Here is a 13,222-nt window from a genome sequence, read left to right on the forward strand (position 1 = left end):
GCATTTAGAGTCGGCCACAGTTGACGGGCGATTCTGCAGGTGGCTTCATTGCGCCATCTATGGTTTGCTCTCTTTACAATTTCTTCAAGGATGAGTTGCTTACATGTTTGTAAGGCCCTATGTCATTATCTATGTACTCATCAGTCAATTTAGTGTAGTAGAGAATTGGCCTAACCACTACTGTGTAGAGCCAATGTATCATTCTGGGTTCCAATCCCTATTTCTTCCCAATAAGCCTTCCGCGGGAGTACATTGCGGTCATAGCTTTGCGTGCTCTGTCTGCGACTGTGAGACCCAAATTCACATAGAAAGTAACATAATAAAAAATATGTGTGCAAGATTTCAGGGAGATCGGTCAATAACTTTTCGAGTTATCGTGTACGCCAATTCGAAAAATATAGTTTTGAAAAAAACGCGTCTAAAGTTTTCTAAAAATTTTTTGACATATTCTTAAAGGATTGTATTAACATTTTATGAGGGAAAAAATTTTTTTTTCCAAATTTTACAGGTATCTGTCCCCTTAAATTGCATATTTCGTTGATAATGAGTGTTCGGCTATTGAGCTTTTTTGGTAGCTAGAACTTTTTAAATGCAATTAAACACTTTTATTTTCTTAAAATCTCATATTTATTTACAAATTGCGTAGTCGTGTGTTCTCTGCAATTTCACCGGTCAAAGCTGATGGCACAGATCGAGTATCGAAAACTTAGCTTAAAAGAGTTACTTAAAAATAAAATTAGATGATTCATTTTGTGCCACCTTGTAAAGCGTTTTTCAGTAAGAGCGCTTCAACTTTTTTTTTGAATAAAACACAAACGGTTTGACTTTTTTAACTAATTTTTTTTTTATTATCGAGTGCACGTTTTACGAAGTCCAATCGTTGAACTCAATTTTCGACCACTCTTTTGCATAAATCGGCCGAAATTCCAGCAATTTCGCGTTCAATATTGGCTCTGAGCTCATAAATCGTCGCCGGCTTGTTACTGTAGACCAATGACTTCACATAACCCCAAAGAAAATAGTCTAGAGGCGTCAAATCACACGAGCGCGGCGGCCATTCGACCGGTCCATTTCTGGAAATAATGCGCTCATCGAACTTACTCTTCAACAAATCAATTGTAGCGTGTGCTGTGTGGCTTGTGGCCCCGTCCTGTTGAAACCACATGTCGTCTAAGTCCATACCATTCAATTGCGGCCAAAAATAATCGTTTATCATGTCGCGGTATCGATTTCCATTCACAGTAACGTGACGATCGTTCTCGTCAACGAAAAAATATGGGCCAATTACGCCACCGGCATGTAAACCGCACCAAACAGTGATTTTTTCGGGATGCAACGGTGCCTCATGAATCACGTGTGGATTGCTTTCTGCCCAGTAACGCATATTTTGCTTGTTGACAAAGTCATTGAGCCAAAAGTGAGCTTCATCACTAAAGATGATTTTTTGGAAAATTTATAAATTCTCATAAAAAATTTGCATGATTATTTTCATAAAAAATTTGCACGATTTGCAATCGTTGCTCAAGTGTGTAGTGTTCCATGATGAAATGTATACTAATGAAGTTTACAAATGACAAGCGAAAAATAAAAAAATTTGCGTCGTTCGCCCTCCCTATCGGAAAAAAGTTGAAGCGCACCTATTGAAAAACGCTTTATATGTATAACTTAGCCTATGAAAAAATGTTTTTCATAAATTCAAAACTCAGAACGTGCATTTTTTTCTGACTAACTATGTATACCAACAGTTTGATGTACGTGGATCACAAAGGACATTGGTCGACAAGAAATTCCCTTTTTTCTAATCTCTAATTATAGCAAAAAAGGAACGCTTATTGTGCACAATACTGTACGCATATGAAACATGTAGCCAGTCGTGCACTCTCTATTAAATACGCATAATTCCACTTAACTAAAACAATCCACACATACATACACACTATACTTATACACACACACACAATAATATGTACTAATTTGGCTTTGTTCGCAGCAAGCGTTAAATTAAAATTAAGTCGTCGACTCGGCTATTGTTTACTTTTGTGCGGGCGTAGCATTTCCTTTTTGTTGTTTGCAAAAACAATAGCTCATACTTATTTTTGAATTATTTCATTTTTGCTCAATGTTTGGTATTTTGTGGTGTTGTTTCGGGCTGTAATATACTTATTACGTATTTTGTGGTTTTTGAATAGTAACCATAAATCCAAAATATAAGGCAAATAGCGGCGTCTGATATAATTAGATTTGTGTCTGCGTGTGTTTGTATGTGTAAGTGAAAGTACGTTAAATGGTATTCCTGTATATTTTACATTACATTTTCTACAAAGAATGGAATAGAAAATTTAAACTAAGTTGTTTTCTTTTATCCGACTACTGTTTACAATGGTCCATAGAGAAAGTGAGGGTTAGCATTTTACATCTTCTACGGGTTTCATTGCCTTGCGCTTTTTTTTCAAGCTGTCAGTTCTATTTTTAATTAGTTATAAACATAGTAGTTATAAACATATATTTGTAGCCTGCTTCTAAGAATTGCGCGCATTCTAAGTTATTTCTAAGAAGTCAATAATTTCTATTGTTGTTAGAATTTTTAGAATACAACCTTTTTCGCGCACTCTTAATTATTTAGAAGAAGACATTATATTGTACCCTTGCTAGAATTTGCTGACAAACAACATTTGATATAATCCAACTACCTGGCAGGTAAGAAATGCTTCCAGAAACTTAAGGGTTGCAGCTATATAAACGGCAGTTTTACGAGTTTATATTCATTGTGAAGCGTTCTTTTGAAGTGTGAAGTTGATTTATATTTGTGAAAATAACAAGTCAGAAAAAATTTTAAATATTACAACAGGGATAGCAGAAGGAACATGGAATATTTGTCTTCGAATCAATATATGAGGTAAATACAAATAACTCAAATATAATTTCATAAATGGAATAAAAATTAATTATTTTTATATAGATTATCTGACGCTGAAAAAGAGCAGTACATACAAAATCTGTTTGACGAAATCTCAGATGATGAATTATTTGAATTTTCCGACCCTGAAGGGGATGAAAGCGAACAAGTAGCAGTAGCAGATGGCGTGGTTGAATCGGATGTAGAAGACCCTGATTACACAATTGACAATGCCCAGGTAGATGAGGCTGATTACGAAGAATCTGACAATGAATCCGATGCTGCAGATGATTCTGAGGAGATTAATTTGCGTGCAGCTGAATTCGTAGCATGTGATGATACCATATGGAGCTCACAGCCATGACTTGCACGCCAAACTAGGCAACAAAATATTTTGTGACAGCGAAGTGGGCCCGCAAGATCAACTACTATGATTTCAATAGTCAATACATATACATGTTTTATGACTCCGGAAATGGTGGATATTATAGTACGCTGCACCAACAAAAAAGCAGAAGCTACATATGCGGAATTAAACGCAAAACATCCAGAGGCGGAACCAAAAACATGGAAGAAGGTTACTTAGAGCGAAATGTATGCGTTCATTGGAGTGCTTATTATGACTGGCGCTAACCGCAGCAATGCCGAATGTGCGCCGGACTTGTGGTCGGTGGAAAATTGTCCATTATATCGTGCATCAATGGGCATTAACCGCTTTCAGGCCATACTGCGGTTTATAAGGTTTGACGATGGCAACAGACGGGCACAACGTTTGGTAACTAACAAAGCTGCACCAATATCCGAGCTGTGGACCATGATGAACTACAACTTTGAGCAGTTATATAAGCCAAGTGAATATCTAACGGTAGACGAGCAGCTATTTCCATATCGTGGCCGCACCCATTTCACGCAATACATCCCATCGAAACCGGCAAAATATGGCATCAAAGTGTGGTGGGTATGTGATGCCAAAAACGCATATCCACTGTATGGACAAATATATACAGGCCAACCACCTACGGGACGGGAAACTAAGAAGGGTGAATGCATGATGAAGGATTTAGTAAACCGCTTTCATGGAATCGGCCGAAATATAATGGACAATTCATTTACATCCCTAAATCTACTGGAAAGCTTGTCATCCATGAATTTGACGGCAGTTGGAACTCTGCGGAAAAATAAGCCCTACATACCAAAGGAAATGTTGGCACACAAAGATCGTGCAGAGAGGTCAAGTACATTCGGTTTTAGGCCCAACATATCCATATGCTCATATGTGCCGAAAAAAAACAAGGCAGTTATATTACTATCATCAATGCATGACGATGATCACATTGGCGAAAGCGGCAAACCAGAAATGATCCAGTTTTATAACAAGACAAAAGGAGGGGTGGACGTGATGGACCAATTGCTTGGAGAATATACTTGCCAAAGGATGACAAAGCGTTGGCCCTTGTCTCTATTCTTCAATATGATTGATTTGACGGCATTGGCAGCGTACATCATATATTATGAGAATAATCCCAACATCAGATGCACCAATGCGAAGCGTAAGAGATTTCTTCGCCAGCTCGCCAAGTAACTGTCTATGCCCATAATTGAAGAGCGGTCGGTGAATCAGCAAGTGATGCGGAACTTCAACACAAAAATTGCAGTCGCAAGTTTCATGAATACGGCCTTGCAAGGAAGTGCTGACAATAGGCCATCAACGTCTGCAGCTGCTGGTGCAAAACCAAAGAAACAGCAGGTTGGAAGCTGTTTTCTCTGCTACATCCATGACCAACACAGAAGACGAACGCGTAACAAGTGCAGAATATGTCAGCGCCCAATATGCATACAGCATTCTTCAAATACATTTACGTGTAATAATTGTGAAAATAATGAAGACAATTGAATAATTTAAATTTGTTTGCATATTTAGTTATAAGAAATAATCAATAAAATAATATTTTATATATAAAGAAAATAATAAATAAAAATGTTTTTTCTTCAAAAAATGAGAAAAAACGAGAAAAAAAAGCTACTGGCGACACCTGTACCCGAGTATAAGAAGTCGTAGGTGTCAAATTTGAAAGCTTATATCTCAGCAATGCATGGACCTAGCATGACAAATAAGACACCAATCGACGTATATTTACTTCGTTTTCCTAGATCAAAAATTTCAAGTCAATATCTTTAGCGATTTAGGAGCTACATCACTCCAAAGTAGCTAATGGCCACTCCTGTACTTGGGTATAAGTCCTAGGGTTAATTAACTACATATAAGCTCGATGCCAAACCTTCTTCTTTTCAGTCATACATTCACAGCTGAATTATTAAAAAAATTCAATATAAATTTTAAAATAATATCAGGGCATAGAAAAAAGCTCAATTTAAATCTTAGCAAGAAGCGCAACCTCCAACTCATTATCATACTCAACTTCAATCTCGACATTTGTTTCGATTCCGACGCCAAGCGCTACTCAAACTGAAATTATGACCAAAACTTAAATTCAAGTTTAAAAAGATGAAATTCAAATCCAAAACCCATTATTACTATTATTATTTCTGAGTCTGAATATAATGCACTGCAACCTCTAGTGTGGTCGATTGACCGCTAGGCTGATATTGAAGGCTTCTAATGAATTTGAGTGCCGTCTCAGGCTTTCTTGTTCCATATCACTATTGAATTTAGAGTCACACTCGTACTTAGATGTACGATTCTTCGTCGAGCGAGAGCTGCACATTCGCAGATATTGTACTCTAGGGTTTCATCATCCAGTCCGCAAAAAGGACAGACGCTAGTTTTTACAAATTCCAGTTTGCTAGAATAATAACGAAGACCTCAAGACCTCTGTATCGAGGCTTCGGAGCTAAACCAATACTTACGCATTGAAAATTATTATTTAATACAAACACAAATTAAAATTTAGCTCAAACCGGAACTTAATTTCACATTCAAACTTAACCTAAAGCCTAACTTTAGCCAAATTTTAACTATCATACTCCATTTCAACGGGCGCCGTGAACACCAAAATGATAGAGCAAGAATTTTCTAATAACAACTGCAGTCAATGGAAAACCTGTTACCGCATTTTTTGGTTTGAAAAGACAACTATAGACTCATTTAAACTTTTACCAACACACTCTTACTCAAATTCAACCTCGAAATCGAACTCAAAATTCAAACTCAAATTCAAATTTTATCTCACATTCAAATAAGAACTCAAGTAAAAATTCGAACTGCAGCCAAAACTAATACGGTTTCCAAATTAAAATTCAAACTCAATCAAAAACTAATCTCACCGCGCTCAAATTTATACTAATTTCGCTATAAATCTTAATTACGAACTTAAATTTAATCACAACGGCAATTCCTGCTTGAAAATTAATCCAACAACTTCGCTTACTTTCAATTCAATATTTCCAGCAACACGAACCTTAAACTTGCTTTTACCTTTAAGTTGAAAATAAACTTTACGCCCATATATACGCCCACTTTGATCAAAATCTTGATAAAAATATATTTTACATATACTCTGTTCTATTTTCAATTTAAATACATCTTTTAAAGACACTAACAGTTCACCTCTCCACCTATTTAAAGCCACCTTGTGTGAGGTTCAATTAAACAAAGTTTTCACTTCACGTGGCGGGGTGGTCTTAAATAGTCGTGCTTTGCGTTGACTGGCATAAAGTAGAAGCATATCTAAAGGCGCGCACGTGGTGCCAGCACTTGCAAGTAATAAAAGTATTCGCTCACGCGTGCAGTAAATGTCATAAGTAATTAAATATTAATTAAAGAGATAGAGCGGAGCGCACACATACACACTCAAGCTAACTAGCATACAAAAGAGACACACACTCATACACACTTATAGACGCTCAAGTGCGCTTGATGCTTAGCGTGCATTTGCGTTGGTAAGTGCTTTGAAAATTGCGGAGATGAAATACGTCAGTAATACACATACAAAAGTACTCGAAATAGCACAGAAATAAAGTTTGTGTATGTGAGTGGAACAACATCAAGATGCTCGCCACAAATAGTAGAAGCGCGGCCAAGCACCCAAAAGGGGTGTAAGCGCCAATTATATACATATATGTGGGTGGTTATACTGTTTTAGATATTACATACAAAACATATGTGTTTGATTGTTTTGAAGAAGATACTTTTTTTAGTTAGATACGAATTTATAAAAAATGGGAGGAAGGAAAATTAGTTTTTTCTGGACGAAAAGCGGTATTTTTAGATCGATAAAAAAGTATACAATTTTTTATTTTTTCAAAGCTGGAGTCAAGCTTGTTCTGGAGGGTTCTTAGCTTCACACACAATTCAATTATTGGCAATTGTTGATTTTTTTTAAACAAAAAACTTATTTCAAGAAGGAGTTATTAAGTCTAAGTCCTATCTTAACTTAAAGCTTAAGTTCCCAGTGTCACCCACAGATGAAAGTAGGTTAATAATATTATGTTTCAAAATAAAGTAATTTTAGAGCCGCGAATACCTATTTTTTATATATAAATCAGAACTAAAAAAATTTAAACTTCTATCAAAGAAGTCTTTCTTTGTAGCCGATCTTCCTGGATTAACGGCTAAGAACGTTCTGCTGTGTGTTTTGTGGGATTGGAGAGAAATAATCCACAGTGAACTGCTTTCTTCGAGGCAAAACTTGGACCTTTGTTTTCTAAAATTGACCAGATTGTAATAGAGAATCTACCAGAAGCGGCTAGATTTTGTGGATAGTAAGAAGAGAGAGGACTGATTTCCACTAAGAACATTCCATTCCGTCTCAGTGCCTTGGTGCAGATATCCTTAATGAGGAAATTTAGCTGGGCGGATGTTTCTTCTTCAATCACTGAGCTATAAATCATTTTTAAATTTAACAAAATGGCATATATTTGATCTAACTTGGATAATCCAATATATTAAAAGTCCAGTTTGAAATGTAGCGTACAAATGCTTCGAACTTTTTCTTGATCGGCTTCTCAAAATTAAAATTGGTTTCTGAAAAATTGATAAATTTCTCAATATTAAAAAATTTTTTAAACTATTAAAATTTTTTTTAAATTGAATTTAATAAAAAAAAATTATTTATTTTTAAATTTTTCTTTATTTAAAAATTTTGTTTTTTTTCTTCAATATAATTTCTTATAAGATTAATAAAATACTTTCTTATTTTTGCAAAAATATATATTTTTTTGAATTTTGTAAATGTCTTAAAAATTTGCAATTCTTTTTTAATTAAGTACACAGGGTTTGATTGATAAGAAATGAGCCTAATTTGTTTAAGCAGTTTTATACAACTTTTGGCTTATACAACTAATATTCTTCAAAATAGGACCCTTGAGCGTCAATACACCGCTGTTATGGGTTCTTCCACTGCGATAAACATTTTTTAAAATCATCCGCCGGAATCGCGTTCAATTCGGCTGTCACAGTTTTTTGGATCGCCTCGATGGAGTCGAAATGCCTCCCCTTCAGCTTTCTTTTCAGGCGCGGGAACAAGAAGAAATCCGGAGGGGACAGGTCTGGGCTGTAGGGAGGGTGGGGAAGCACCGGAACCCCCATTTTGGCCAATGCAGAGGTGCAGAGGAAGACGGTGTGCGCCGGCGCATTGTTATGATGAAGGGTCCAATTGCTGATGAGGTCGGGCCGAACCCGAGCGACGCGGTTTTTCAGCCGAAGAAGCACTTCTTTGTAAAATGCCGCATTTACAGTGCTTCCTGGAGGTACAAACTCCTTGTGGACGATGCCTCGAGAGTCGAAAAAGATGATCAGCATGATTTTGACCTTGGATTTCGACATGCGCGCTTTCTGGGGTCGTGACGGCTGGCTCCTTTTACCTGGGCACTGGACAGAGATTGGTCCCCGTAAGCCTCCTTGAGTAGCCCAATTGTTTCGGTATTCGTCTTGTTTAGCTTTACGACGATCGCTGCATTTTCGCCACTGCTAAATCCTAACACACTTTGACTGCACCGCTGTTTCCAGCGAACTGGTACCGGTTTTTAGTGGAAGGGGAAGATCCAATGATCATTTTCCCCCACCCAGCCGATTCGGTTGATCGCTTGGCAGACGCTCTGCGCGAGAAGGCTCATTACTTTTCAATCAAACCCTGTAGCTAAAACATAGCATTTTTAATTGTTTCTAATTCGATATATCATTCATCGCTGAACAGATTCTCAAAATATTAGAAATTTGAATGCTTTACTTTTTTTCGTTAATCTAAAACGATCACTTGGTGACATCACGAAAACTACACAACAGAAAAAAAATTGTGTCGATTTCCGGACTCAGCGACCAGCTTAGCTTAGGAAGGGACAGTCTGCTTCTTGGGTTTTTTCGTTCTAAAATAATGTAATTAAACTTTGGAGCATACTTATATTTTACAAGTTATTAATGTATTTATTTCTATATGGCAATACCGATGTCTTTTAGATGTCTTTTTACAAACTCTAAATTTCAATTTCCTAATAGGATTGCCTTTGCCTATAAAAAGCCTGCGCGCTGCATGATTCAATTATTAAAGGTTTGCTCTCTAGTGAAATTCGATTTCTGGCATGAAATGTTATATTTAAGAAGGTGAATAAAGTGGAACAAATTAAGTTCTTTTTGGTAAAAATTGTAGCAAAAAAGTATTTGTATGGAAACAAACTGCGAACGGTTTAAAAAATTAATTTTAATTAATATTTGAATGTAAATAATGGTACGAATAGAACTTATTAGCGGAAATTGCCAAGTCTAATATTAAAACAAGCAATTATTTCACTTAATCCAAGATTTTATTTTTTTAATTAATTATTAAATTTAAAATCGACCGAAATTACAAAGCTTCGCCAATATGAAACTATTTTGTTAGAAATAAATAAATAATTGGCACGTACACTTCTGCTAGTTATTTGGCCGAGATCCTTCTCCTATTTGTAGCGCGTGTCTTGATGCTGTTCCACAAATGGAAGCACCTACAATTATAAGCCGATTCAGGCAGATGATTTTTTATGAGGAGTTTTTCATGCTAGTACTGTGCTTTGCTAAGCCTCCTCTGGACACTTCATCCATCCATGGTAAGGTGGGCTCAGTGGAAACAAGTTCTATCAATCCCAACTTTTTTATAATGAGGTATGCAATGTTATCGGTCGCGTCGGGACTATCCAATTATTCTCACTGTCGTAACTCTTTGGGAAATGCTAGCTCTTTGCAAAACATGAACTCCTTCTAAATCAACACATCACAAGAAATAAAGCTTTGTAAATTCTCCAATCATCTATCTTGAATTACGTCAAATACTCTATTATGTCCTGACTTAAGCGGTTGTATTCCATGTCAATCTACCATAGTCCTGAACATACCGATGAAAACTCTTGAGGGAGTTGTTGGCCGTAAGCAGACCATTTTGAAAATGAAATGTTTTTTCTACAAATTTTACTTTTCCTACACTTTTACTCAAAATTTCTAGAGCTAGCAAACTAGTGTATTGCTTAGGGAGCCGATTTGTCAAGAGAGAACGAGAAAGCTGCTTACTGAGCAAACCTTTTATCATTGAATCATGTGCGCGCTCTTGGAAAGGACACATTCCGTTTGGTAATCAGCGGTGAGCAGAGCTTAGGTGCTTGCCAATGACTACCTTTGTAGTGTGGACAGCGTTGGCCTGCCACTGCAGAAGAGGTGTTGCTCTTGCTCACGCAGCTTACTAAACGCATCAGTTTTTATTACGGTTAAAAATACAAGAGTTATATTTTATAATAAAATAAATATAACTTTACAACTTGAAGTTTTCTTTCAAAAGAATTTATTATTTGTATAACAAAGTGTAAGTTTTAAGTAGCTTAAAATGTTCGTTGATTTTTAACAAGTTTTTTTCGACGAGGTGTTGAACATTTTCTTGCATATGAAAGACTTATGCTGGAAAATAGAAAAAATTTTGAAGATCGTATTCAACATCGACTTCAAACTTACCCTTTATCAAACCTACTCTAATACCAAAATAGAAGAGGCTATAATGCCTTAAAGTTTTCTAGAGATTATGATTAAAAAATGAAAATTTTGGAGGCAATTTTTTTAAATCTGTTAAATTTATGAATTTTGCACAAAATTTGGAGCTTTGAGTTGTTTGCTGTGGCATGCATTATATTTTTATAAAAAAAAAAAAAACATAAAATAAATACAAAAAACACAGGTGAACCATAGAGTCAGAGTTTTAGCCCAAAATCAACCAACTATATACTTGGCGGGTTTCTACAAAAACTAAACTAATATTTTTCTGAAAACCTTTAATTAAGGTTACATACAAATACATATACATATTTTTTATATAAAAACCTAATTTCTCTTTATCAAATTTAAAATTTTCCATTGCGGCTATTTTCGATTCTTCGCCTCTTACGTCGCTCACTACTTTACATAGTAAATTTACTAAGTAAATTTGTTCCCCTCAATTGCCGTCGGACATTGCCACTGAATGGGCGGGTATTGCATTTTGTTGTCAATTGAATTTGTTATCGATGCGATCAATTGCAAATAGAAACAGCAATCCATGCACCAACAACAAACAGTAAAGTCAAATGGAGCTAAGGCGAGCTGCTGTTAAAGCTCAATTGCACGTCAAGCAGTTCGGTTGGTGGAAGCAGTGACATGTGCCTTCTGGTTCGTTGGTTCCTGACTAACTGACTACGAGCTGCAACAATTTGATGATACTCGAGAGTAACGAAGAAATGCAAATTAAGTACAAGAAATCGCCAAGTCGATGGTTACGAGTTAGTTTGAAAATAACAAGGCAACCAGGGAGTACATGTGGCTTAGTATAGAATATATTTGTGGGAAGTGTGCATCTAGGCGTCATCGCCGCATTTTCACATAAAATATATACATACATATGCACTATAGTTAGTAGTAAAAGTGCAGGAGTAACCGCACAATTTCTCGCTTTTTAACTTATATTTATGAATGCAAATTTTGAGAAATATTGCAAAAACCCACCACACAATGCGTTCAATTTTCGTTTTTCTTCCCTTGGCCACAATCCGCTTATTGTGTGCCTTCTGCGCGCTGTTCCACTTTAAAGTAGCATTTTGTAGATTTTCCTTTTACTCATTCTCCACCCCAATGTAAATGTTTACTTGAAGCACTTCAAATATGGTACATTAATTCAGAAGCGTTCTTGCTATGCTGCCTGTAAGGAAATATTGCTGGAGTAGCTACTTGTGACTGCTTGAGTATTTGCTTTGAGTTGCTGAGTTGACTTTGTAGCTAAAGGTATCTTCTTACGAGTGAATGTTACAAATTTAGTTGAAGTGATAAAAAATATGTATCAAGTTACCTCTACGCACGTTCTTGTTTTACATAGGAAGAGACTTCATCATGTCGCTAAACAAAGCCACAGCGGCTAAAATCCAGGCTGATTCCGAGCATCGGCGGGAATTTTAGTTAGCGAATATTTACTTCACGTACAGAGCCGAAATCACATATTCGCAACCAAATATACCCTCTGAAAACCATGCATACCTCTAGAGATCCTGATTGAAGTTGTGTGCAATATAGCGGCTCATTCAGCCAAAAAAATGTCCAAGTTATTATCCCAGGGATAGAGATAGGGATAGGAAAGAAAGGCGAAAGCCAAAGTAAATGGAAAATCAGTTTAAAATTATTGGTACTAAAATTTCTCAAGTGGCAAATATAGGGTTGGTCAATAGGTGTGCTTCAACTTTTTTCCGATAGGGAGAGCGAACGACGCAATATTTTTTATTTTTCGCTTGTCATTTGTAAACTTCATTAGTATACATTTCATCATGGAATGCTACACACTTGAGCAACGATTACAAATTCTGCAAATTTTTTATGAAAATAATCGTTCTGTTACTGTACTTTAAGAGCATTACGGCCATTTTACGGTCCATTTAACAAGCCGCCCCGTTTTGGGGTTATGTGAAGTCATTGGTCTACAGTAACAAGCCGGCGACGATTTGTGAGCTCAGAACCAATATTGAACGCGAAATTGCTGAAATTTCGGCCGATTTATGCAAAAGAGTGGTCGAAAATTGGGTTCAACGGTTGGACTTCGTAAAACGTGTATATGTTATATTAAAAATGTATATGTTCAAACTCGATAATAAAAAAAAATTAGTCAAAAAAGTCAAACTGTTTGTGTTTTATTCAAAAAAGTTCAAAAGTTGAAGCGCTCTTACTGAAAACCCCTTTATAAGAAGCTAACTTATCGTTAGCAGTGTTAAGTAATAAAGTAAAAAATACGATAAATGCACCTTAGCCTGATCAAAATACGACAGCTCTTATCTATGACACCTTTTTATCCTACAAAAAGATTGTAAGAGTAGAACTAAAAATAGATAAGCGCT

The 13,222-nt window shown here is 36.2% G+C and overlaps 1 protein-coding gene across 1 annotated transcript; it reads left to right on the top strand.

Moving 5' to 3' along the window:
- The first annotated feature begins 3,488 nt into the window (after positions 1-3,488).
- Positions 3,489-4,478, top strand: LOC129244336 (piggyBac transposable element-derived protein 3-like). The gene has a single exon (XM_054881956.1). The coding sequence runs from the start codon at positions 3,489-3,491 to the stop codon at positions 4,476-4,478; it is 990 nt and encodes a 329-aa protein (XP_054737931.1).
- The last annotated feature ends 8,744 nt before the right edge of the window (positions 4,479-13,222 follow it).

The sequence above is a fragment of the Anastrepha obliqua genome, chromosome 4, assembly GCF_027943255.1.
Source record: "Anastrepha obliqua isolate idAnaObli1 chromosome 4, idAnaObli1_1.0, whole genome shotgun sequence".
NCBI classification, from domain to species: Eukaryota; Metazoa; Arthropoda; class Insecta; order Diptera; family Tephritidae; genus Anastrepha; species Anastrepha obliqua.